This window comes from Procambarus clarkii, chromosome 72 (genome assembly GCF_040958095.1).
Source record: "Procambarus clarkii isolate CNS0578487 chromosome 72, FALCON_Pclarkii_2.0, whole genome shotgun sequence".
Taxonomy (NCBI): Eukaryota; Metazoa; Arthropoda; class Malacostraca; order Decapoda; family Cambaridae; genus Procambarus; species Procambarus clarkii.
Window position 1 is genome coordinate 2,725,091 of NC_091221.1, and position 27,578 is coordinate 2,752,668.

Consider the following 27,578-nt stretch of genomic DNA (forward strand, 5'->3'; position numbering starts at 1 on the left):
TTTTTTTTTTTTTTTAATTTTATTTCTTGAGTTAACAGTTGTGAACATTTAAAAATTGTCCAAACACTACTGGAAACTGCAGTCACTAGGGTGTGATTCTCTTCGGATCTCGGGGGAACATGGATGTTTTGCGTATGTTGTCCAGGCCCAGGTACAGCATAGTCACTCTCTCCAAACCAATCCCTCCACCAGCATGAGGTGGGCAACCATATTTGAAAGAATCTACATAGGACTGAATAGTGTCAATTGGAATTTCATGAATTTTGGCTCTCTCCACCAAGAAATCGGCATCATGAATTCGCTGAGCACCTGATAAGATCTCTTCCCCACGCATGAACATGTCATAAGAGTTACTCCATTTTGGATTGCTGGGATCGGGCATGGTATAAAATGGCCTTACACTCAGAGGAAACTTGTCTAAGATATAAAAATCTGTATCATACTTGGCCTTAACCAATCGCCCTAACAATTTCTCATTTGGTGTACTTAAGTCTTCAGTTTCATCCATCTCTATTCCTGCCTCTTTCAACATAGCCACTCCTTCCTTGTACTCTAGACATAATGGTGGATCTAAAAACTTAAAAGGCTCAGCTGGGAACTGATTGTTCACTGTAGCAATCTCATCGGCATAATTGTCTCGAAGTCCTCTAAAAATCTCTGTGAACATACTACCAATAACAGTCATAACTTCATGGTAATGGTGGGTAAATGCCATCTCCAAATCTAGTCCAACAAATTCAGTTAGATGCCTATGAGTATTTGAGTTCTCAGCTCTGAAAACTGGACCAATGGTGAAAACTTTGCCAAAATCAGCAGCAATAGCCATTTGCTTGTACAACTGAGGACTCTGAGCCAGAAAAGCTTCTTTATCAAAATATTTCATGCCAAACACATTTGCTCCACCTTCTGATGCAGAAGAGATGAGCTTGGGACACATGATTTCAGTAAAACCACGCATCTTGAGTGCTTCCCTGAACAGATGGCAAACTCCTGCTTCCAGCCTAAAGATTGCTTGATTGGTAGGTGTCCGCAGATCCAAAACACGATTGTCTAATCTAGTGTCCTGATTTACCTTGATTTGTATGCCATCTGGATCATCTCCTTCTGGTCGCATAGCATCTTCTATCTGTAAATATAAATTACTTAAACAAAATCTTTTGTGTACTTGCACAACATTCAGATTATGCAGTACAGTGAGCACTGTACTATAAAAGACAAATTCACTTAAGCATGTGCAGAGAAAGGGAACAAAGCTAATCCCAGGAATTAGAAACCATCCATATGAAGACGGACTAAGAAATCTTTACTCGTGTCCCCACTTACTCTTTGCCTTTCTAAATGTAAATAAAGTACTGAAATAGATGAAAATATATAGAAAGGATGAACAATAGTGACATTTGAAGTATAAAGTAGACATTGTATAAAAGTGGACATTGGGTAATTGATGCTCTTATAAGTTGCTGAACAGAGACAATGACTGAAGTTTAGTAAGTGTTAGGTGGATAACTATAAGAGGGAAAACTACTGCTATACAAGAAGTAAATAATTATCAAAAGAAGGCACCAAGTCGGGGTGACTATGTAGCACCATCAAAGTTGAAGGATATACAAAAGGTACTAAAATCACTAAAGATGCTAATACGAGAACAAATGCGTATATGGCGAGCAATATCAAAGGTACTGTATCTGTTTCCACCAAGATTCCATCGATGGGCAGGTGACAGCTAGGGACAATCGGGAAGCAAGACGCACGCACATCCTGGAAGTCAAGACATTTAACAAGGATATGCACAACCGTAAGAGGGACAATGCAGTTTGGACAATAAGGAGCAGGGCGGTGCTCCATTAAATGCCCGAGAGTTAAACGTGTATGGCCAATACGCAGCCTTGCTAGAACCACATCCCACTGCCGGTTACTATGGGAGGAGGAAGGCCATGAGGACACGCTTAAGTTTGACCCTTAAGTTTGTTACAGTAACACAAGATCAACCACCCTGCCAATGAGCACGGATTGAGGAATGAATGACTGGATAGAAGTCAGAATAAGGAATGCCTTTGTGGGAAATAGGACAAGTGCAGTTAGCCTCCTTGCTGAAGTGTCCACACAATGATTTATGGAAACACCAATATGGCTGGGAACCCAGCAAAACTCTACCGTCTTAAATCTGCTGGAGATTAGAAACAGCCAGTGTTGAATTTCAACTACCACAGGATGGATAGGATTAAATGACTCCAGTGCCATGAGGGCACTGCGAGAGTCAACTATAACAACAACAAAGGATTGTTGACAGTGAAAAAGCAGTTGACAGAGTATACAAAATTATATAAAGTTCTGCAATGAAGATAGTAGTCTCTGGGGACAGGTGACACACACAGGTATGGTCAGGAAATGCAAAAGAGTAGCCTACACCCTCAGCTGACTTAGACCCATCTGTGAAGACAACAATGGAGTGGGAGTGTGAAGAAAATTGGGCAAGGAAAAGGCATTTCAGAACTGTAGGAAGGGTAGAAACCTTTGCTATGTGGGTCAAAGTTTCGCAAAACATTTGAAGTGGGATCCTCCATGGGGGCAACGCTGGAACGACACGAGGAGAAATATTGGTAACACGAACCTAAATCTCGAGAATCTTGCAAGCGAGACAACCATACAGAAAGAGGAAGGTGGTGAACGGGAGGGGCAACTGTCAAAGCATGACATAAGCGAGAGTGAGGATGTTAAGGGACCGCACAAGGTAACGAAGACAGTAATGATCATGACGATCCTGTAGAGACAGGACACTGGTGTCAACATATAGGCTCAGGTCGGGGACAAGCAAAAATTACCAGAGCTGAGGCATAACCCAGTATGGTGCAGAGCATTAAGATGATGAAGGAGAGGCAGATGAGTAAGCAGGACAGTCATAATCGAGTTTAGACAGCATGAGGAAGGAATGTAAATAGAGGAGTGTGCATCTATCGGCACTCCAGAAAGTATAGGAAAATACCTTATGTTAAGGGCCTTAAAGCATTCACTACTATACAAGACTTGCACTGGAAACTAATACAGTTGGTTGGGTTTTTCATTTGTGCCATATTGTTTAGGATGGTTTCTCTTGATTGAGATTGGGTCTCATTATGGTATTTTTCTGTGAGGGATGAAGTTTACCCTTCACAATTGTAATCTCCTAGTTGAGCTTGAAGGGGATGAGCCACCCACAGCTCTTGTGTCTCACCTCTAAACTCTACTGTGGATTCCAGACATTACCTTGCGTTGGTTCCAAGGATCAACATCCCCATTGTCTGACCAGGCCTGCTAGGAGAATTTTAGAAACTCTCTAATTGAGAAATAAAGAAACTAGACAGGGTATAGTGTAAACAAGATGGTTGGTCTGTATGTGGAATGGTTTATTATTAGTGAGACATGCACAGGGTCATGGTCTATATATTATTTATTATATCTAAAGTGGAGTATAAGGGAGCCGGTCGGCCGAGCGGACAGCACGCGGGACTTGTGAGCCTGTGGTCCTGGGTTCGATCCCAGGCGCCGGCGAGAAACAATGGGCAGAGTTTCTTTCACCCTATGCCCCTGTTACCTAGCAGTAAAATAGGTACCTGGGTGTTAGTCAGCTGTCACGGGCTGCTTCCTGGGGGTGGAGGCCTGGTCGAGGACCGGGCCGCAGGGACACTAAAAAGCCCCGAAATCATCTCAAGATAACCTCAAGATAAGGAGAATTAGGACACTGTCCGGTAATTCTTCACCAAAGTAAATAGCCATGCAAGGACTTTAACCATATTGAACAGTTATTCGATAAATTAATTTTGTTTTTATGGTCTCCATATAGTGTTTGGTTATATAATGTTCTTAACCCTTAACCTTCAGACCGCTAAGGGCCTTTTTGCCTTCAACACCCACAGGCGCAAAAAAAAAAAAAATAATAATAATTCTTTCGTCTTATAAAAGTGTTTGTTTGTGTTCCCTGATCATGGAAAAATAACAAAAAAATCGTAGGTAGCATATTTTGGCCACAATAGGGCAGGGAAGTCTGGCAAAAAAGACTTACAGAGCAGTCGCCAGACGAGGTCTGCTCCGCCCCAGCTGTCCGGCTGGGGTTGCCACAAAGATGATATTGCCTAATTATTTCAATGTCTCTGATTTCTTCTTTGTTTTTTTGCAGTAATATTATTCAATAGTGTGTATTGTGATATATTTATATAATAAAATGTGTGAACCATCGCTGTACTCAAAAATATGGTGTGCATATTAGTGATTCAATTATTATGTTCATAAAACAATAAACAAATAGTTTTGCTGTTATTACACTATGTACACAGGTTATATATAAGTATCTGTATGTTTTGCTCACCTATAATGAACCACTAAGTTGGTATTGTGTGTCAAAAAGCAACGAAGAGTGGCCACCACACACCAGCCAGCCAGCCACTCGCCATCACTCCCTCACTCACCTCACTCGCCAACATAATCCTCCCACCATACTGTTTTTGCTTTTATTCACTATACACAGACTGTTAAATATAAGTATCTACATGTTTTGTTCACCATAACTGTACATCTAAGCTTGTATGGTGAGTAAAGGCAGTAAGACGTAGCTATTCACACAGTCAGCTGGTGACGGCCGCCCTCAAGGCCAGACGCACTAATATTTCTCCTCCAACAATACTGTTTGTGGTGTTATTACACTATATACACACACATTATATATAAGTATCTACATGTTTTATTCACCATACCTGTACAAATAAGCTGGTATGATGCCCAAAGACCATAGTGGCAACCAGTTAACAAAACATGTCATGCAGATGATGCACCTTCCCTCACCAACATGGTGGCTCCCAACATACTCCTATTGCTGTTATTACACTCTATATACACATACATAAGTATCTACATTTGTGTTCACCATAGCGAACCACTAAGCTGGTATGGTAAGTCCAGTCAATAAAAGGTGGTCATACACAGTCAGAAGACTACGCCACCACCCTCCCTACTTTAGCATTACTCCTCCCACCATGGAGCACAGCGCTAAATATCACCACAATTCTGCTATTATCAGAATCCTGGTCAGTTTTATCACAGTCAAGGGTCTTCTGTAATACTATCATCGCTAAATAATAGCATGTACATATATATTTTGACATTTTTAGGCAATGCTGTGGTCACAAGCTGAACAGCGGTGCTGTTAGCTCATGGTGCTTGCGTCAGCCTTGGTAGCTCGCTCGGTACCGAGACTCTCACACCCAGGAATGTTGGCCATGATTTTTTTTCTAGGTGGCGTCTGCCAACTATCGGATTGTGCCTACACTATAGCTGCCCCTATCCCACGCTGGGCGTTTAATCCTTACACTGCTCAGGGGTCCTGGGGACATTTACACCCCTGTGCACAAGAAAAAAAAAAATTCGAATTTGTGTCCCCTGAGCACGGAAAAAATAAAAAAAAATCGTAGGTGACATATTTTTGGCGCAATTGACCGAGGAAGTCTGGCAAAAAGTGGGCGTTGAGAGAGCGGTCGTCAGACCCGGTCAGTGTCACCCGCACTGACAGATGGGAGTTGCCACAAAGATATTATTACCTAATTGTTTCAATGTCTCCGATTGATTTTTTCTTAGTTTTTTATCAGTAATATTATTCAATAGTGTGTATTGTAATATATTTATATAATAAAAGTGGTGAATAATCGCTATACTCAAAAGTATGATGTGCATATTAGTGATTCAATTATTATGTTTATAAAACAATAAACATATAGTTTTGCTGCTATTACACTCTATACACAGGTTATATATAAGTATCTGCATGTTTTGGTCACCATAACGAACCACTAAGTTGGTATTGTGAGTCGAAAAGCAACGAAGAGTTACTGCCACACACCAGCCAGCCACTCGCTGCCACTCCCTCAACACACGCACTAAACTGTCTCCCCCAATAATACCATTTGTGGTGTTATTACACTATATACAGACGTTATATATAAGTATGTATATATTTTGTTCACCACAACTGTACAGCTAAGCTGATATAGTTAGTTCAAGCACTAAGAGTCGTCGCTATACACAGATGGCGGCTCCCTCACTCTTTCAAGGTCACACACACTAAACTTTCTACCCCAACAATACTGATTGCAGTGTTATTACCCTATATACACATATTATATGTAAATATCTACATGTTTTATGCACGGTAACTGTACACCTAAGCTTGTAGTGCACCCAAAGAGCATAGTGGCCACCCTCTAAACAGCTAGACAAATCGTGCAGATGACGTCACCTCCGTCACCCATATGGCTCCTCCCAGCATAATCCTTTTGCTGTTATTACACTAATACACACATTATATATAAGTATCTACATTTGTGTTCACCATAGAGAACCACTGACCTGGTATGGTGAATGCAAACAATAACAGCTAGCCACACAGTCAGTTAACAATGCTGTCTCCCTCCATCTCTCAGCATCACTCCTCCCACAGCGCTAATTATTACAACAATCCCGCTATTATCACAACCCTGGTTATTTATATCACAGTCATGGGTCATCTGTAATATTGTCATCGCTAAATAATAACAATTATATATTTATTTTGACATTTTTCGGCGATGCTGTGGTCACAAGCTGAACAGCAATGCTGTTCGCTCATGCTGCGTGCGCCGGCCTTGGTTGCTCCAACAGTACTGTGCCTCTCACACCTGAGAATATTGCCCACGATTTTTTTTTAAAATGGCATCTGTTTACAAGAGCCCTGAGGAAGCTACTGTGAACCCCGTGTAGCCGCGGGCCATTTGAATCAGGCCTGGCACCCTATGGCGTATATATACACCATGCGCACCATGGGACATGTTACTCAGGGCGTATATATACGCCATGCGCAGTTTAAGGGTTAAATTAAAGCGCTAGACACTAAAACAGCTATTAATGTATTGCGCGGTATCGGTAATGTTACTCAAATCATCTATATATATGTATTGCGCGGTCTAAGGATTAAGCTGCCACAGCCTTAATAGCCATCAACACCGCTGTGTGCAAGAAATAAAAAAATTCAAATTTTTTTCGTCTGATAAAAGTGTTCATTTGTGTTTCCCGACCACAGGGGGAAAAAAAATCATAGGGCGACATTTTTTGACCGCAAAAGGGTGAGGAAGTCTGGCAAAACTGAGGTGTTGACAGACTAATCGTTGGAGCCGGTTAGCTCTGCCCAAGCTGTCAGGCAGGAGTTGCAACAAAGATATTACCTAATTATTGCAATGTCTCTGATTTTTTCTTAGTTTTTTTTTTTTGCAGTAATATTATTCAATAGTGTGTATTGTGATATACAGTGGTACCTCGAATAATGATCGCCTCATATAGCGAACATTTTGGGTAACGACCAGCCCGATCGGCAACAATTCGTCTTGTATGGCGAACGCTCGATTGAGTAACGTCAACACCACATTGGGGGTGTCGCGCTGCTTCTCGGACGCCTCTGACGATGCAAATAAATTATGTTTTTTTTGTTTAAAGATGCTAATGATGCTGAGATATAAAGGGGTGACTGCTGAGATGTTGCAAAGCATTGACTTTTTTGTAGAACAAAGAAATTAAATTTTTCAAAATACAACAAATGTCAAAAAGGTTCGTTCGGTGGTCGGCAGGTTGGCTGCTCCACGTTTCTTAAATAAAAAAAAAACGAAAAATAAAAAAAATGGTTGAAACAATTTGGAAAACGGACAAATGCCGTAAAGCTTCGTTCACTGTCGGGTAGGCTGCTCCATTGTCGAGACGTAAATGAAAAATACAAAACAAATGGAACACATTTGAAACAAAGAAAGATTGTCGTAATGGAGCCTCCTACCTGCCAAACACTGAGCGAACCTTTTTGTGGCTGGGTTAGTACTGAGTGAGCAACCATGGGTGGCCACGCGCCTCTGGCTCTCAAACACCTGTCCGACAGTGTTGAAAGATTGCACTCTGTTGGTGAAATTCAGACTTTATTGTTTGAAGAACATAAGGTCATGATATTGGTGAAGCTAGGCGCAATAAGGACCTAACACAAAGGTCGGATGCAAGTGATACAGCACATGTAAGGATGATACAGCGAGAGTATCCAGTTGCAGCTCTGAGCACCACTGTTGCCTCATGTCCAATTTATATAGTTGATACATAGATGAATCATTTTCTGCATTCAGTGATGATGCATCTAATACAAGTAGCATAGATGAACAGTGTTAGCGGCTTCCATGGTGGTGTTTTCCATGAATATTTTCAAGATTAGCTGAATCTCTTCTTGACTCACGGACACTCTTTGAGGCTGGCTGCATCTCTTCCAGAATGCCAGGATCTCTTTTAGATTGACGGACACTCTTCGAGGCTGGCTGAATCTCTTCCTGTGTGGGACCTTACAAAGCTATCTTTTCAAGACTACCTTACAGATTGATCTTTTCCTATAATATTTTCAATATTATATTATGCTTTACAAGCTTGGCTACATACCACCTACAAGTACTAAAGCCAAGGGTGTATGTGAGTGCGTTATTTGCAAGCACACAGAACGAAGAAATAGAATGCAAAAATCTATCTACCTGGTGCAATGAGAGCAAAGTCGCACTGTGTACCATGGACTACTTCGTTGATTATTACTCACCTCCAAAGTACTGAGAGTGTAATACAGTGTGTTACTGTGTAAATAGTATGTGAAACTGTACATATTGTAATTTTAGTGAATTTTTACCACGTAATATTGTGACAAACATTTATTGTGGACACATTACTGACATGTATCACAGTTCCATGGAACATTATGAACGTTCTACTGTATACATATTGTAAAGGTCACAAATATGCATCATATGCGATAAAAAAAAACAAATAAAACCGCATTAAAAATACACAGAACAAATTATTGAAAAATATATGTGGCAACACGCGGTTATTTTAAGGTTATCTTGAGATGATTTTGGAGCTTTGGTGTCCCTGCGGCCTGGTCCTCAACCAGGACCTCCACCCCCAGGAAGCAGCCCGTGACAGCTGACTAACATCCAGGTACCTATTTTACTGCTAGGTAACAGGGGCATATGGTGAAAGAAACTCTGCCCATTGTTTCTCACCAGCGCCCGAGATCGAACCCAGGACCACAGGATCACAAATCCAGTGGTCTTGAAACAACTTCTCTTGTTCCTTTACAAAATAAACTTGTGGAAAATTATTCATTTACAAAATTTAGTGATCAGGATTCTGATAAGAGCAGCAGTGTGGTGAGAATTAGCAATGTGCATAGTATGGTGGGAGGAGGTATGTTGGTAAGGGGTGAGGTATTACGGACAAAATATGTCACCTACGACTTTGTTGTTATTTTTGCTGTGATTTGGGAACACATTTTAACAATTTTTGAAGGAAAATAAATATTTTTAATTTTTTTTTCATGCACACAGCGGTGTTGTCGGCGTTAAAGTGTTAATAGCTGCACCGCCCAGGGGTTATGGATTAATGGTGATCACATCTTTGATTGCAGTTGAAGGGTTAAGCTTTTGGTAATCAGTTGCAAAGTTTGCTGGTTCATTCCTATAGGTAATAACACAAGCTCCAAAGAATAGGGCACTTATTTTTTTTTTCTCTCTCTTTTTTTTTTGAGATATATACAAGAGTTGTTACATTCTTGTACAGCTTCTAGTACGCGTAGCGTTTCGGGCAGGTCCCTGGAATACGATCCCTGCCACGAAGAATCGTTTTTACAACCAAGTACCCATTTTACTGTCGAGTTAAATAGAGGCTACAGTTAAGGATTTGCGCCCAGTAAATCCTCCCCGGCCAGGATACGAACCTATGACAAAGCACTGGTGGAACACCAGGCGAGTGTCTTACCACTACACCACGGAGACTGGTAAATGTGATGTACTCAAATACTATGATGTATTTAAGATATACAAACATATATAGAAGAGCAAATTTATGAAAAATCCTGAACCACTGTCCTAAAGACAAATCATCTAGAGCTAACAAGACATCTTCCAAGCACACAACAATATCACCAATTGTTCAAATTGTATTTTTACAGCAATTTAGGAAAAAATCTTAAATTTGTCAGTGATTTCCAATACAATACTCTTACCTTAAAGAATACAATATCTCACACTTTAAGGCAATAAGCTTATATGGACATGATACATTTGGGATTTTTCATACCTGCAATGGTAGTCGTTGTGCAGAAGCCGAGACAACAAACACCTTGGTGGCATAAATTTCAACATCCTGTATACTACAAGACTCAACTTTATTTCCTGCCATCACAACCTATAAAAAATAAATCAATATAATTTTGTTTTCATTTGTTTTGTTTTTATTTGTGATTGTATTCATTTCCAACAATAAATACTGGCACTGCCATTCACCCAATACCCATCTAGCACAAATATTTGTCACTTCCAACCCCCACCACCCTACTTCCCTGCACACTTATATTTTTTTTTTTTTGTAGGAAAAAATGATCCAATAATAAACAGTGTTATACAGAGCAGCACTAATTAGGGAATGCCTGTGTATATTCTGTATGCAAACACTTGAACACTTCATGCCCCTATCAAGAAACATGATTTGTGTGCAAAAATGTTATCTGTAATAAAGTTTGCTCCATGTACTGTTTTTCTCAGCAATTTGAAGTAAATTTGTTGAGGCAATGTTAAAGCAGTATACTGTATAAATTATTCAGAAGTAGAATTGTTAAAAAAAAAAAAAAAAAACAGTGTTGAATGTAATGAAACACCATTTTTTGGGCGAGACCAGGAAGCTCCCCCGGAGCTATCCAACCTGATATGTATATTATTAATCTTGGGCATCAGTTACTGTGAATGGAGTTCTAGGCCTACTGGGGACCACGAGCCAGTACCTGACCCCCTCAGAGAGGCACGAGGAGCAATGGCCTACAGAAGTGCACATGTGTTTGGAGCATTCTATGTCTGACTTCGACTGGGCCAGGCACCCAGAAAGGTAAGCGCCTCAAAACAAACCCCTATTCTGGTTAAAACTACTACTGAAAGCTAACGAGTGAACAGAACTCCCCAAATGAAAAACGAGCAAACGAGCATGACATCACACTTGCCGCGCCGCTTGTCTGCACCCCTGCTCGGGAGGGGAAGGGGAAGCCCCAACCCCATCACGCCGGCTATCCACCTGTCAGTTCGTGGCTGGATGTCAAAGCACGCGAAAAAAATGCCGACTGAAGGGGGGAGGAAGGGTTGCCGGAAGGGTTGATTACCGAGATAAGATGTGATCATAAAATAATTAGATATAGTATTGAAAGACGATAAGTAGTACTGAAGAGTACCAACGAGTCCTATAGAGAACTGGAGGTAATCCTCACCAGAAATCAACAGACGTTCCAACAAGTTTTTAATTATCGAAGTTCTTCTCGAACCTTCAAGATCCTCGATAATCAAGCACAAAATCACTGATACTCATATGGGCCCATTGGCATACGTGACCAATGGTCATACAGGATGACCAATGGTCATGCAGGATCCTAAAACATGTAGAAGAAGAATACATATCCTAGATAAGAATGTTGAGAAAGTGGTTACCTGGTTGATGGGGTTCTGGGAGTTCTACTCCCCAAGCCCAGCCCGAGGCCAGACTTGACTTGTGAGAGCTTGGTCCACTAGGCTGTTGCTTGGAGCGGCCCGCAGGCCCACATTCTCACCACAGCCCAGTTGGTCCGGAACTCCTTGGAGAAAATTATTTAGTTTTCTCTAGTAGATTTACATGGTTGTTCCGGCAATATTTCTTATACTTGCTGGGAGGATGTTGAATAACCGTGGACCTTAAAATTACCCACAGTAAGGACGGAACCAATGGACCCAAAGCGACACAGAACCGAACCCAGGGAGGGGCCGACACCCAAACCAACTTGTACGTAGAGGGGGGGGGGGGGTGAAAACCCCCACTCCACATAACAGTAAGCCCCACTCAGAGGGTAGGAAAACCCAGAAGGGGTCCAATGGGGCCCATGGCCCCCAAGTCAGCCCTCCCCCCAAACCGCAGGGAACCTTCACATCAGGACCCAGGGCCAAATCGTCCTCCAAAGACCCGGCCTCAAAAGAAAAACCCGGGGCAGCCGTAAAAACACTAAGGAAGAGGGACCCACTGGTCATACCCATACACAACGGCTGGAGGAACCAACTCAAATGCCTCCGTCGCCACCCCAGAAGGGGCAACCCCTGAAACTGCCCATGTCTAAGAATCCTCTAAAACCCGACCCAACCCCGAATCCCTCAAGACACTTTGGAGCTGGAAGCAAGGGGAAAAGAAAGCAAGGGGAAAAGGGGGTACCAGAAGGAACCACAGCAGGGGGTAGAATGAGGGGGAGCGGAATGTACGAAGGCCCAAAGCAACCAACACCCCTAAATTCGGGTCCCTATAAGCAAAGCAGGGCAGACTCGGGGCATCCGGGGTAGCAATCAACCAAGCACGTTGCAGCAACCTTAACCTAGCATTCAATGCCTGAGCCGCCTGCACCCAGAAAATGTCAACAGTGGATCGGGTGAATGGAGACACAAGCAACAATGCTCGCAGGACTCCAGGTCGAAGGTGTCACCGACCCAAAAGGCAGCATGACGGAGGGAAAAAAAATGAGTGTCGCCCTGAGACAAGGGGGACAACCCTCAAACTCACACAAGATGAGAGGGAACCCAGGGGTCGCATCCATTAGACCCCTTAGGTTTCCCAGGACCTTTAGACTGTTATCACTAAGGTTAAGCCCAGACGGGGTACTGCTAACTGGCACCCAAGGCTATCAAACAAACTACTAAAACTGAACCCCCGGGACGTGTCCACTCACGGGGGGGGGAGGCCAAGCAGGGGGTACCACCGAACACAGGCGATCAAGACCCTACTATAACTGGGGGTAGAAGAACGAGCAGACCCCAACTCCACCAGGCAGAAACAAAAATTAAAAGAAAAACCCCACAAGAGGACAACGCACCCAGGAGGAACAGAGCCGGCTGCTGTAATAGGTGAAAACTAGCTGCACAGTACCCCATGCCCCTAACAGTGCAAAACTACCACTTGCCCCAAGGTAAACAAGGGAGGAGGAAACCCCCAACACTCCCAGGGCGGTCAATCACCAAGCAGCAAGAGACCAACAGAGGTAGACCTCAAGGTGACTTAGGGAAGATAACCAAAAGCCCCAAGGGTGGTACTTACAAGGCACTCAGGTAAGGGAACCCTAAGCACATGCAGCCCGAGTCCCTGTGAATATTACGCCCAGCTCGCACCTACCGTAAGAGTAGTACTGGACACAAGGCACAGCACAACACAGAGAATCAGGAGCTGGAGCCACACGACCGAGCCACAATCACATCAGCCGAGAACTGCAGGTGGATAGCCAGAGGGATGGGGTCTGGGGCTCCCCTTTCCCCCTCCCAGGGAGGGGGTTGCTGCGCAGACACGCAGCGCGACAAGTGTGACGTCATGCTCGTTTGCTCGTTTTTCATTTGAGGAGTTCTGTCCACTCGTTAGCTTTCAGTAGTAGTTTTAACCAGAACAGGTGTTTGTTTTGAGGCGCTTACTTTTCTGGGTGCCTGGCCCGGTTGATGGCAGACATAGAATGCTCCAAACACGTGTACACTTCTATAGGCCTTGCTCTTCGTGGCTCTCTGAGGGGAAGGGGGGGGGCCCAGGTTCTGGCTCGTGGTCCCCAGTAGGCCTAGAACTCCATTCACACCGACTGATTCCTAAGTCTAATAATATACATATCAGCTTGGATTGCTCCGGGGAGCTGAAGGGGCTCCCTCCAGAAAAAACTGTAAAATACAGAGTACTTACCAAAAGTAGATACAGTAAATTACTTCTGATAATCTAATCTCGTCAGTTTTAACATAACTAGTGAATATATATGGACACACTGCATCAGAAACTTAATAATAAAGTTAAATATACCATTGTGCTGTGAATGCAAAAATTAACTATCATATCAAGATAGTTCATCTTTAACTCTTCCAATGCAGACAGCACTCTTGAGCATTTTTGGGGTTTCCGTGGTATGTTGACCACATCTGTGAATATCAGCACACATTGCAACTGTGCATCTGCAAATATTGGATTTGGCATATGACCATTGGTCATATGCCATAATCCATAACCTCCAAATTTGTTTAGAATCTAATTATTTTGTTAGATGGAAAGCGGGAAGTGCGAGTCATCCTCCCACACCTACATTATGGCAAGTCATTGGTGCAGCACTGTACCATAATCTAATCCCATCCTCTTGTTTACATAGTACTTTTTGTAACTATGTGCACCATAGTAGAAACACTGACATACTAAGGAATTAGATAGTAGAATTTTGTACTATTCACTTTATAGTCTGAAAAAATGAAGCCAAAACACAGCTTAAATATTCTTAGGCCACACACACATGTACAGTACTATATTAGGCCTCAGTGTGTATTAGGCCTAGGAAGGTTAGGTTAGGTTAGTTTAGTCTGTCTTTGCAACAAATAGAAAAAAATGTTGTCTGTCCACATTCATTATGTCCGATTCCTACTTTCTTATTGTGTTGAACATCAGTATATGTACTATGATCCTTATTGTCACTATAAGTACTATACTAACAAAACAGGAGGAGGGGGCTGCATAATTGCTTTTATTTTTTTTTAAATTTTATAAGATATTTGAGGATGCCGAGAAATTTTGTTAGCTGATAGTGTGGGTATAAATCCTCTTTTCAGAGTCGAACACAACCAAGCTATAGCACCTAGTATGTTATGCTTATTTTCCATACTACTTTTTTTCTTAAAATTTCATAGGCTCTAAACATTCAAAAACAAAAAAATGCAGTCTATGGAAGTAGCCCAAAAATAAACACCAGCATGGAAGGTTAAATGTGTAAGGAACAATATATTCTCTAGTGCCTACCTTGCCTTCCACGTCAATAATGCTTTCCTTGGCAATATTGCAAACAAATTTGATCATTTGTTTGGATACCATTTCACCAACAGCTATCAAACACTGAACAGTATGCTCTCTGCTTCTCAACACAAAAAATGCTTGCTTTCCTGTAAAGAAAAATACAATTCATTATATAGCATTTTAAATTATACTTCCAATATAACCCTTGGGGTTCAACAATGTTTTTAAGCATCTTATGGTTGGTATACACACTACAAACTGTGTTCATAGAGTGAGGTTGTGGCAATAAATAATATCACTTCTAATTATTAATTCTTGAAACCAAGAAAAAGAACAGATGTCTGAAGTTATAATAACCCCTAAGGAAGCATATATGGAAAGACAATCCCATTTAACTAATTATGGCATTGTACTTTAAAGTGTAATTTAATGTAGTAGTCTAAGGATTAACGTTAATAAGTACCTGTTTAAATGGAAATGCTCAAGCAAGGGAAGGTTAAAAAGAAATAAATATGGAAAGAGCATATGATGAGGTAAAGTAGAAGCAAAGGAACTGAAATCAAATAGGCAATGGTTGTTAAGCAAGTAAGTAGCCACACACAGTGAGACAATGGTTGTTAAGCAAGCAAGTAGCCACACACAGAGTGGGACAATGGTGGACACATGTGCCTCCCCATTATAATTCCTCTACACTAATGTCTTCAGAAGTATATTACAAGACCTCCAGCCAAAAACCTGAAACAGTGTAATATTAACAATGGCATGGAAAGTGTGGATAGCAAGGATTTCTAGAATGAAGCATATATTACGAAGAGAGGAGGAATGAGAGACTGGATGGTAGAGTACTGAAATGAAAGTACAGTACAGTATCTGTCTTCTATTACCACTTTACTACACTCACCACTGCCACACACACCGTTGCTGCTCCATCTCTCAACTTCCTCACATGACCAAATTCTGTTAATCTGTTTTCTAACAAAAAGGGCTGAGGTTAGCTAACACATCTTCCTCCCTACAGATGAAGAAAACTTTCAGGGTGGGGTTATACCCAGTCTATTCTAGCAAACCACAAATTTGCTGAAGGCAAGAACAACCAACAGGAGGATTTAAATTGGAGTAGAGGGCTCTGCAATTCACCAGAATTGCAGAGTTCACCCATAAATTTAACTTTCAGGGATACAAAATCGAAATGTGGAGTTGTAGAGTGCAATACATCGAGATGGTATGTATATTTAGGTAAAAATGCTTAAGAATTGCTAAACTTGAAAGGTGTGCAAATTGAACTTTTCTTACTTACATGCCCATGTAGCCCAACAAATGGACATACAGTACAGCCACATCAGGGGTCAAAAAAGAGTGCACAGGTAGCTACTGGAGACTGTACATCATCTCAGACTAATAAGGATACTGATCCTCCAAATCAACTTACTCTAGTCAGAGCTGACAAGCCAATTAACTCAGTTAAACCTAGCTCAACTTTCAGCTTTATTCCTATTGCTCACCAAGAAGTGTGCCTCCACCTAGATATTTGATGCCACTGTTTTTGGCCGTGGAAAGAATATCAGGAAAGGGTGACAAATGTCCTGGTACACTTACTGTAATTTTAATAAGGAGAAAAAGAAAGAAAACAGAAAAACATAATAAAACAAAGTATAAAATACAGAATTAAAACAAAAATAATAGCAGAGAGCTACTGGTTGCACAGGCATTAAGTTCCACATTAATCTTAAATTCACAATACTTGCAATTGATTATTAAATTGGAACAATCTCTTCTTGCATTTTACCTTTCCCCCGACTCGTATGAAGTCGAGCTCGAAGCGTGACATTTTGATTGGCTAAATTTGTATCAAGATCCTTTAGCTCTGTATGTTTAACTGGTAATTTCTCTTGACTCCTATTCATAGTCAGATTTCCATACAGACCCAGTGAACAGTCAACTTCTGCCCCATCTTGGATGGTATCCTGTAAAACACTAATTATTAGCCAAAGCCATTCATCATGAAACAAAGGTATTGATGCAAATGATAAATTAATACTGCATACTGTCAAGTGGTAGTAACAAATAGCATGAGCCAAAGAAAATAACAGAACATTTCCAAATCTATATAATACTGTAATCATTTTAGTATGTGTATTCAAATTCTAATCATACATTCTTGTGGTAACACCCAGAAGCATAAAGCATTTTAAGTTACCTTCCAAATGTGTGTAATAATTTAAAATATTAAAATAGAAATATCTACTTTAAAGAATATTAACTATACTGCATATATATCACTGTGTAAATGTTGCTTAAAAATCCTGCCCAGTTCTCTAAAGAAGCACTTACTGGTAACAATTTGGCTCCAACACCCTCAAGAACATTTTTTACTTAGTAGAAAATTAAATTCAAAATTTTAGTTTCATGTTTATTATTGGTGGGATCATGCTTGAAAGTATATGGCAGCCCAACTCTGCTAACAAAATACAGATATTTCATATTTCTGTGCTGGCCTCCCCATACTGACTTCCCCTCACTAAAGATGACGATTCATTCTCATCGAGGTGACGGAAGTGTAACAATAAAATACCTACACCAAAGTGAAGAACACATATATATCACCAAAAGCATCCAATGCTCAGAGCCTAGAGAAACTTCATACTAAAAAAATAAACTGATAGTTAGAGGTAACAACCTCGTGCCAACCTCCCATGATCATTAGTCAGTGAGACACTCAATTTGAGCCAGATTCATTGGTAACTAATACAATTCCTCAGCTGAATTTGATTTATGCTTTTTATGAAAAGCTAAATATTCTAGGGCATTTCCTGGAACATCCTCTCCCATGCAATGTCCTTTATGCTTCACAATTGCGTATATGCAAGTCACTTTGTGTTCTCACATTTGTTTTCAGATGTGGCTTAGAATAGTGTTAAGTGAACCTTGAACCTTGAAGTGTTTCCGGGGCTTAGCATCCCCATGGCCCGGTCGTCAACCAGGCCTCCTCGTTGCTGGACTGGTCAACCAGGCTGCTCGCAGCCTGATGTATGAATCACAGCCTGGTTGATCAGATATCCTTTGGAGGTGCTTATCGAGTTCTCTCTTGAATGCTGTGAGGGGTCGGCCAGTTATGCCTCTCATGTGTAGTGGAAGCGTGTTGAACAGCCTCAGGCCTCTGATGTTGATAGAGTTCTCTCTTGAGTACCTGTTGCACCTCTGTTTTTCAACGGGGGTATACTACTAAAATGAATACACTTGTTATTTTCACATCCCATGGCTTAGTGTGCATTTCATAGTGCATTGTTTAATGGCATTAGGCATGTGACAGGCAATGTTTTCTCTTGCCTCTGGCATGCCTGCCATTTATTTTCAGCATGAGGTAGCAATCCCTATGTTTCCAATACCGCACTGCGAACTGCTCCGTTTGCAGCCTTTTAGGATGCAACTCATCAGTTTTCTCTTTGTAAACATTACACAAGCAGTTCAGACTTTGAAAGAGAAATTGACAACATGCCTATGCATGCAGGCCCAGGTCCCAACTCCAGCAACTCTATATTTATAAACAAAAAATGCCAAGTAACAGTAGTATAAGCACTCGGTGCAGTATGGAGAAAAAGCCTGGACACTAGTGAGATACAGGTGGCATAGCTCCACTCTGCAAGAGAGGTAGTAAAGTATTGGCTATAAATAACAAACTGGTTGCACTACCATCTCACACTAAGTTTTTGAAAATGATAAGGAGCCAAATCTCCAGTTTTATGGAGAACAATGATCTTCACATCATGGATTTAGAGCAGAGAGAGCCTGCCTTTCACAATTACTCAACAACTATGACAAAATCACAGAAGCATTAAAAGGAAAACTAAATGTAGATTTTGAAACTACTTGATAAAAGTGACCATAGTGGGGTAGCCCATAAAATTAGGTTCAAAGGAATAACAGGTTAAGTATTGGCGATGGATATGAATTTTGTCAGAAAGAATACAAAGAGAAATAGTCAAATAAAATTAAGTCTGAGCACAGTCTTAATTCTCTAGCTCAAGACATGGTTCTTGCACCATTATTTTCTCTTTCTCATATCAGATACAGATCAAAAGAGAAAAATACGTAAGTTTCATGTCATCCTTTGCAACTACTGTATATGAAAGCACAAAATTATTTCAGTAGCAGATATTAAGAAACTATAAGCCAATACAGTATCAATAAAGTCTTCGACTGGCCAACAAAAATACAATTTTGAACAGTGACATATTCCAGATACTGCACCTAGGTATGGTAACAATTAAGAACTTAACAAAAATATAATACACAGGACACAATTAGATCTCCTCATAGAAAGATAATGACATTCAATGAGTATAACAAAGCAAACAGCAACAGACAGGAAAATAATAGGATAGAATATGAGAACCTTCAAATCCAGGGATTCCATAACAATGTTCTTACTTTTCAAATCACTTGTGCTTTTCTGTCTTGAGTATTGCTCAGTACTCACTTTCCCTTCCAAAGCAGGAGAGATTGCTGAAGTAGAAGGAATTCAAAACTTATATAGCATGGACATGGTAAAGCACCTAAATTATTGAGAAACGAAGCACTCAAAATGTACTCTCTAAAAAGGAGACGAGAGGGGTATCACATAAAATATACATGGAAGATATTGGTAGGCCAGGTCCCAAATGTGCACAGCAAAACATACAGGGGAAAAAACACTTAGGTAATTAGGAGTGAAAGATACAGAATAGACCCAGTGGAGTAGAGATGTCATAGGCACAATCAAAGAGCACACTGAACATCAAAAGTTCATGGCTATTCAATATCCTTACAACAATTATAAGAAATATTGTTGGAACAAAAGTGGATGTGTTCGAGAAACAATTAGACAAGTTCCTGACATCAAATTAGACATTTGATTCCGTCAACGGTGCCTATTCACCCCTACCCACCTCATGCTGTAAGGCTGATGTCATTAATTATTACAGTCCTACAAGCAAAGACAAGTTTTGAATGCCTTACATACAATTTAATACATCAGGTGCTTTATAAAACTATTTCCATGACCTCTCTTTATTTACATTTGCTATTTCTGAATTTTATTGTTCAGAAAGATAAAAACTAATCGGCTTTCGATTGCAAGCTGCACCAGGTGCTGGTATGTGTAAAATAATAATTACACTATTTCAATTAGCTAAATCAAAATGGAAAATGTGAAGAGAAGCAGATGGATTATTAGTGTCTCAGTAAATGTATTAAATCCACATAGGTAAATGGTATATATAATACTATACAGTAATATGGTATCTCTCACAAATGAGTTCAGAAACAAATACTATACACAGTACAGTACAGAATTTAAGCACAAGACATTTAATAATCAAAACAATTGAACTTACACTCTGTGTGACATTTTGAGCTTTATATTCAGCTTTCTTTGCTGCTTTCTCAGCAGCTTTCTGTGCCTTCTTCAGGGCTTTCTTGCTTGGTCCATCCTCGGAGCTGAAGGTAAAAGCAAAAATCAAAAAGAAAATTTACAATCTGGCAATCACACATCAATTACACAAAATTAAATACATACATGGAAAATTAAAGTCAGCAGACCGAAAAGAGTATAAACATTTCAGTGTCGCCGAGCGGTCGCCCGAAATGCTTGGCGCACAAGGGGAAAGTTAAAGAGCCTTCTGTGGGAGTGCAATAGTGTTAATTGGAGTGGAATGCTCAGCACAGCTGCACATTCTCGCAGCACCCAAGGTGAAACTCCATCAGGTCTAACTGCTTTATTTCTTTCTAGCCACATGAGTAATTTTTTCCACTTCGTCTTGAGATACCTCTATGTATTCCATGGCGTGCTCTGGAATTGGTATTTGGTCCGACTCTTTGAAATTCTCATTTTGTACAAACACACTTTGGAACTGTTCATTTAGCATTTCACACATTTCTTTTTCATTCTCAGTAGTCCTATTCCCCATTCTCAATCTCTGGATTTTGTCCTTTACATGCAGCTTGCTTTTAATGAATTTATAGAAAAGGCCTGGATCTGTTTTACATTTGTCCACTATCCCTTTTTCAAAGTTCCTTTTTGCCTCTCTCCTCACTGCTGTGTAATTGTTTCTTGCTTACTTGTAGTGCTGGTATGTAAGCGGCTTAGGCACCTTCCGATATTGATCACATTTTCTTGTCTTTTTCCTCTTTAGCCCTCTCACAATTTCTGTTGAACCAATCCTGTTTTCTGGTCCTGCATCTCTGTTTTGGTATGAATATTTGTGTGACTTCATCGTATAGTTTGCAAATTTGCATACATCTCATTTACTTCCTTGCCTAGCAACGAGTCAGTCCAATTAAACTTGTTAAAAAATTCTAAATTCCCCATAATGCTCTCTTGAAATCTAGTTTATCAACTGTTTTAATGTCCCCATTCTCTTCTAGATTATATCACAAAGCATATTTAATGTCCAACAGGACATGATCACTCTTTCCCAAGGGAGGAAGGTACTGGATGTCAAATATCTTTTCTTCTGTCCTGGTGAATATTAGATCCAGTATTGACAGAACATCTCTTCCCTCATTCTTGTGGCCTACTTGACATGTTGATACATGAATGCCTCCAAAATGAGGTTTACAAATCTGCCTGTCCAAATGTCCTCCATTCTTGCTTTAAAGTCGAAGTCCTCTAGTAACAACAATCGTGATTTATCTTTACAGTATATGCTTTCACTATAATCTCTCGTGACCATTATCAGGCCCTATCGTTTATCATCTAGTTCCTCCTTTGTCCATGTGTTGCTTACTGGTGGGCTGTTGGCATTTACAATCATCAGTTTATCATCCCGATTCCAGACCTGCAATGCCATCATGCCAACATTTCGAGGGTTTTCAATTATTAACTTCCTTCAGGTGTTCTTTCCACCTTTCTAGTTTTCCTGTCACGTCTCCATACTGAGTAGCCACTTGGGAATATGACCTCATTTAAAATATTTTCTTCAAGTTTCGTCTCTGTCAGTGCGACAATATCGGAAACCTTAAGCTGAATTATATCTTTCAGATCTAATATTTTTTATGTCACTCCATCTATGATGGTATATACAATTTTCAGGAACAGGTTCACTTTCCTTTTGTCCTCCACTCCCGTTTCCTCTAATGATTTTGTTACTTTGTTTTTATGTACCATTTCACTAGCTTTCCAGTCCCTAACACTTTGTAGAAAAAAAATTCTATCATTTCTACTCCCATTTAAACATTTTCCTTCAATGAGGTTCATTTTCAGCTTTTCTCTGTCTTCCTTTGAGCGGTCTTGTCTTAGTGACAAAAGTTTGCCATCCTCATCACACTGCAATTTCCTGCCATTTCTAAGCACTTCTATCATGTGTTTCACCCTATTAAATCTCACCCTTAAGGGGCAGTTCTTGTCTTTCTCATATCTTCCTATCCTCCTGGATAGGAAGAAAATATGTGGCTCTTGCCATACTTCTGATCTCATGGTGTGCAGTCATCTGGTTTATTACTTCCTTTCTCGCACATGACAGTGCATAATCTCAGAAAATATAAACAACTGCTTGGTACATGACAACACAGATGTATTGAAGTTATAAACCATTATCTTTTTTCATTATTTGTCACCATTATAATGTATAAATTTGCATTTGAATGTTAGAATGGGTTAAAACTCTTGGTTCAACCTACAAATACAATACTACACTATACAAAAAAAAATGACTCCTACTTTGCCTGGGGTGAGCAGTAAACACTGCAAATTTTGTCCTTTGGGTCTCGATACAGCTGTAAAGCATTCCTCAATCACAGCCCATATCATATATCACTGGAGATATTACAAAAGTAATAGATTTTTGTTACATTTTCACATCTTCGAGCTAGCTTTTTGGGCAAAGAGGGAGATCTGGCACCAGTTTTGTAGTTTTCGTAACAAAAATGACGGTAAACGTGTGATCACCATATTTTAATGTGGATTATGAACACAAACCAAATAAAGGTAAATGATAATGAATTTCTAGATTACCATTGAGGAGACTATCAAGGAATGAGAGAAGAACTGCAAAACATCTCCTGGGGGGTCGCTGATAGGTGAACATAGCATGGAAGCATCATGGCAAAATTTCAAGAGGGTCATCACGAAACTCATTCAAAAATATGTGCCAAAAAGGAGAAAGAAAAGAAAGGAACAAGATGGATGACACGGGTTGTCAAATGAGCATTAATAACCAAGCGGAACCTCTGGATAATGTATAAATCCACGACGAACATCAATGATTATTAGATATACCCTGCACAGTGGTACCTCCATTTTCAAATTTAATCCATTCCCAGACATGGTTTGAAAACTGAAATTTCAAAAACTGAAACAAATTTTCCTACAAGAAATAATGTAAATTTAATTAACCCATTTCAAATCCCCAAAAATATTAACTTGAAAATACATTTTATACATACTACTACTTATATTTTGTATTTTGTACAGAAGGGCATAGCTGCTATGGAGAGAGTGCAACACCGGGCAACTAAAGTCATTTCAGAGCTAAGTCATCTCTCGTATCAGGAACGGTTGAGGGCCACATGCCTAACAATGCAAACCAGGCATGACAGGGAAAATCTCATTGAAACTTAAAATACTGAACAATTTGGAGGATGTTGGTCCGGACAATTTCTTCAAAAGCTCAGATGTTACACAATCAAGGAATAATGGTTTCAAGCTCAACAAACCTCAATGTAGGACTGAGAACAGGAGATGCTTTTCACACATACTGTTATAAATCCATAGAACTGCCAACCTGCTGAAGGGGGGGGGGGTGGACTTTGATAAGCCACCGGCTTCATGTTCTTGTCGAGACCACTAGTGTTAGTGACCCTCAGGTAAATACTACTCTGTGCTGATGCTTCCCCTAAACCACAACATTAGGTTAGATTGGGTTAAAGGTATGTTTTAAAAATTCATGCAAAAAATCAACAACCGTCTGTTATACAATAGAATATAAGTCACATCATACACAAGTAAAATTTAAAACCTATCTAATCTAATCCAGCCAAGCTTAACACAGCAGAACCTAAGCTAATACATTCTAACCTAGCCTATCTGAGCCTAACACAGCCTAAGCTAATATTGTACTGTACAACCTATCACATATCCTTATATCCAAGTAATATTGTGGCACAACAGTCAAGTTTTAACACTGGCACTATAAATCATGACAGCAGATTGCGTGGACCAAGGGTTCTTGCCTTTTTTATGATTACAGACCCCCAGTGGATGACCCAGTAAGTATCCACACCCCCTCCACTAATGTTAGAAATCACCAAAGTAGTCCTATTGGGGACCAGTATGACCTTGGATGATGCAAATAGCTTGGGTTTACTTTACATATGGATTAGGAACATAACAGCTGAAAGAAAATCATAAGGATTATATAATTTTTATTTATAGAAAAATGGCAAATTACAAATAAATAAGCTGCCTACAACTAATGAGGCTTTTGCTAATTTTGTGCAATCAAAACATGGAATCGAGGCAGTTACTAATAATAGTCAATTCTAACTTTTATAATTTATTTATTTATTTATATACAAAAAGGTACATTGGGTTTGTGAGAATACATAGCATAGTATTTACAATCTTGTAAAGCCACTAGTACGCGCAGCGTTTCGGGCAGGTAATTATTCAGAGATCGGGTTTCATTCGCCTCTCTCACACCAAAGGGCTATGGATACCCTTGGTTAAGAACCCCTGACTAGGCTCTTGACCGCAACTTAGGCTGTACGGTAATTCGTTTAGTCGGGGACAGGAAGCCTATGTACATTTATTTATTTACATACAAGAATGCACATTGGGTTTGTGAGTATATAACATTAGTGTTCTTACATTCATACAAAGCCACTAACACGCATAGCGTTTCTGGCAGATATATATACCCCTCAGATATATATCCTCAAATTAAGCTACAATGTACGTGTGGATAACCCTTAAATTTACTTTAATGTACCTACATTTTTTTCTATCAACTTTCTTATACAATGTATTTTTTTATACATTACTTTAATACAATGCATTTTTATACTTTCTTGCAATGTACCTGTAAACATTTTTTTTTTTTTTTGCTAGAAATTACCTCCTTAAACTTATATGTTAGATTAAGGATCTGCCAGAAACGCTGTGCGTGCTAATGGCTTTAGAAGAATGTAAGACTATAATGCTCTGTACTCTCATAAACCCAATGTACCTTCTTGTATATAAATAAATAAATATCAGTTTACCTGAGAGCCACTAACACTAGTGGCCTCGACGAGGACAACAAGCCGGCGGCTTGTCGATGGTCCCCCCATTTGCCTTGCAGTTCTTTTCCAGCTGTGCTTTAAAAGTTAAGTTTTTGGCAGTTACGGCTTCGGCGGGTAGGCGGTTCCATTTATTTATTTATTTATTTATTTATTTATGCATATACAAGAATGTACATAAGGAATGTGAGGATACAATTATGGTAATTACAGTCTTGTAAAGCCACTAGCACGCGCAGCGTTTCGGGCAGGTCCTTAATCTAAGAAAATTTTAAGGAGGTAAATACTTGCAAAATTTATAGACAAAAAAATGATAACAGATTACATGGAATGAAAAAAAAAAAAAGATGAGAGAAAATTATAGGTACAGTATATTAAAGCACAAAGGTAGCTATGATTGATTGCAATGACAGCTTAAAATGGTAGTTGACAACAAATTGGTAGGCACAATACAGCAGAAACAATATAAGATTGATTGCAATGACAGCTTGAATGGTAGTTGACAAAAATTGGTAGTCACAATACAGCATATGGCTAGCACATAAAAGAAGACAGCAATGAACACAATGATAAGGTTGTTTGATATTACATAAAAATTAGGAGATTGGGTACCACTAGGTACAGAGCAAATTTAAAGCTCAGTGTAGGAAACTAAATAGATGAAGTTAGGTACTTTTTGGTTTTGCTTTTAAATAAGGCAAAAGTTTTACAGTTTTTCAATTCACTAGGGAGTGAGTTCCATAGACTAGGTCCCTTAATTTGCATAGAGTGTTTACACAGATTAAGTTTGACCCTGGGGATATCAAAGAGATATTTATTTCTGGTGTGGTGATAATGGGTCCTATTACATCTGTCCAGGGAGAGTTTCAGAGCATGGTTTGCATTTAAGAACAGGGTTTTGTAAATGTAGTTGACACAAGAGAATGTGTGGAGGGAGTTAATATTTAGCAAGTTTAGAGATTTAAACAAGGGAGCTGAGTGTTGTCTGAAAGCAGAGTTAGTTATTATTCTGATAGCAGATTTTTGCTGTGTGATGATGGGCTTAAGGTGGTTTGCAGTGGTAGACCCCCATGCACAGATACCATAATTAAGATAGGGGTAGATTAGTGCATAATATAGTGAGAGGAGAGCAGAGTTAGGAACATAATATCTGATTTTGGAGAGTATACCAACTGTCTTAGAGACTTTCTTAGTTATGTGTTGAATGTGGGTGCTGAAGTTGAGTCTCTTGTCTAGGAATAGGCCAAGAAACTTGCCATCATTTTTATTACTGATGTTAATGTTGTCTATCTGTAGCTGAATTGCATTTGATGATTTGCTTCCAAATAAGATGTAGTAAGTCTTTTCGATGTTTAATGTTAGTTTGTTCGTTGACATCCATAAGTGGACTTTTTTTAATTCATTATTCACAACATTATTTAGTGTATGTGGATTGAGGTTTGAGTAGATAAGGGTAGTATCATCAGCAAACAATATAGGTTTGAGAATATTAGAGACATTAGGCAGATCGTTTATATATATAAGAAATAGAAGAGGTCCTAAGATGCTGCCCTGTGGCACTCCAACGGTAATTGGTAGAGTGGAAGAAGTTGTATCATTGATGGTTACATATTGGTGTCTGTCACTAAGATAGGATCGGATGTAGTCAAGGGCAAGGCCTCGGATTCCATAATGCTGGAGTTTAAGTAAGAGGTAGTTGTGATTAACAGTATCAAAGGCTTTTCTTAGGTCAATGAAGAGTCCAATCGGAAACTCATTTTTGTCAAGGGCTGAGTAGATAATGTCAAGGAGATACATTAGGCAGGGACTCCCCCCCCCCCACCCCAAGGTAACACTACTGACCCTCCCAGGAATACAACCCCACAACATCTCTCAAATACATTTCATTGCTTGGTGAACAGAGGCACGAGGTGAGAGGAAAAGTGCCCAACCATTTCTATCCCCCGGGACACATTCCCGGGATCCCCGAGTGTGAGTCATCGATGGCTACTTTACTTAATAATAATGTTAACGGCTGACAGCAGTCAACTAGTAACTTACTTCTCATTGTTTTCATTGGCCATGGTGAGAGGAGGAGTGTAGTGTGAGGAGGACACGCGGCCACACGTCACCAGCTGGCAGGATACAAGACACTCTCAAGTCGTCTACTGTAATCTCGGATACCGGGTTAGAAACAACTTCGTTCACTGAGAAATTTGTACACACAAACCATTTTGTTCGTATATGCGCTGGTTTGTGTTCGCTGCTGTTCTCGTCTGAATAAATACATGACACTTAATCATATTTACCTAAGCAAGTTACAATCTTGATGAGCTAGTTACAAAATTCAATATGAATTGTGGGGTTCAGTCCCTGAGCCCATTATGTGCCTCTGTAACCCTTTCCACTACCGCCCACAAGATGGGTATGGGGTGCATAATAAATGAACTAAACTAACTAACTAACTAACTTCATCA

The 27,578-nt window shown here is 39.9% G+C and overlaps 1 protein-coding gene across 2 annotated transcripts; it reads right to left on the reverse strand.

Moving 5' to 3' along the window:
- AspRS (aspartyl-tRNA synthetase) lies at positions 1 to 27,332 on the reverse strand. 2 transcript variants are annotated; one of them, XM_045767697.2, is made up of 6 exons: positions 27,163 to 27,332; positions 20,241 to 20,343; positions 16,655 to 16,832; positions 14,875 to 15,014; positions 10,150 to 10,257; positions 1 to 1,126 (listed from the first exon to the last, which is right to left on the reverse strand). In XM_045767697.2, exons 1-6 carry the CDS (start codon positions 27,183 to 27,185, stop codon positions 86 to 88), a joined length of 1,593 nt encoding a protein of 530 aa, XP_045623653.1. In that variant the 5' UTR covers positions 27,186 to 27,332; the 3' UTR covers positions 1 to 85. The 2 variants fall into 2 exon arrangements, with proteins under 2 accessions (XP_045623653.1, XP_069168432.1); XM_069312331.1 differs by lacking the exon at positions 20,241 to 20,343 and having other exon boundaries at positions 27,163 to 27,290.
- Between the last annotated feature and the right edge of the window lie 246 nt (positions 27,333 to 27,578).

Coding starts and splice junctions, on each gene's coding strand:
- AspRS (XM_045767697.2), bottom strand. CDS start 27,185: ATGGCCAATGAAAACAATGAGAA. Junction 16,833..20,240: donor CTCAAAATGTCACACAGAGT/GTAAGTTCAATT, acceptor AGTGTTTTACAG/GATACCATCCAAGATGGGGC. Junction 15,015..16,654: donor TCATACGAGTCGGGGGAAAG/GTAAAATGCAAG, acceptor TTTTCTTTACAG/GAAAGCAAGCATTTTTTGTG.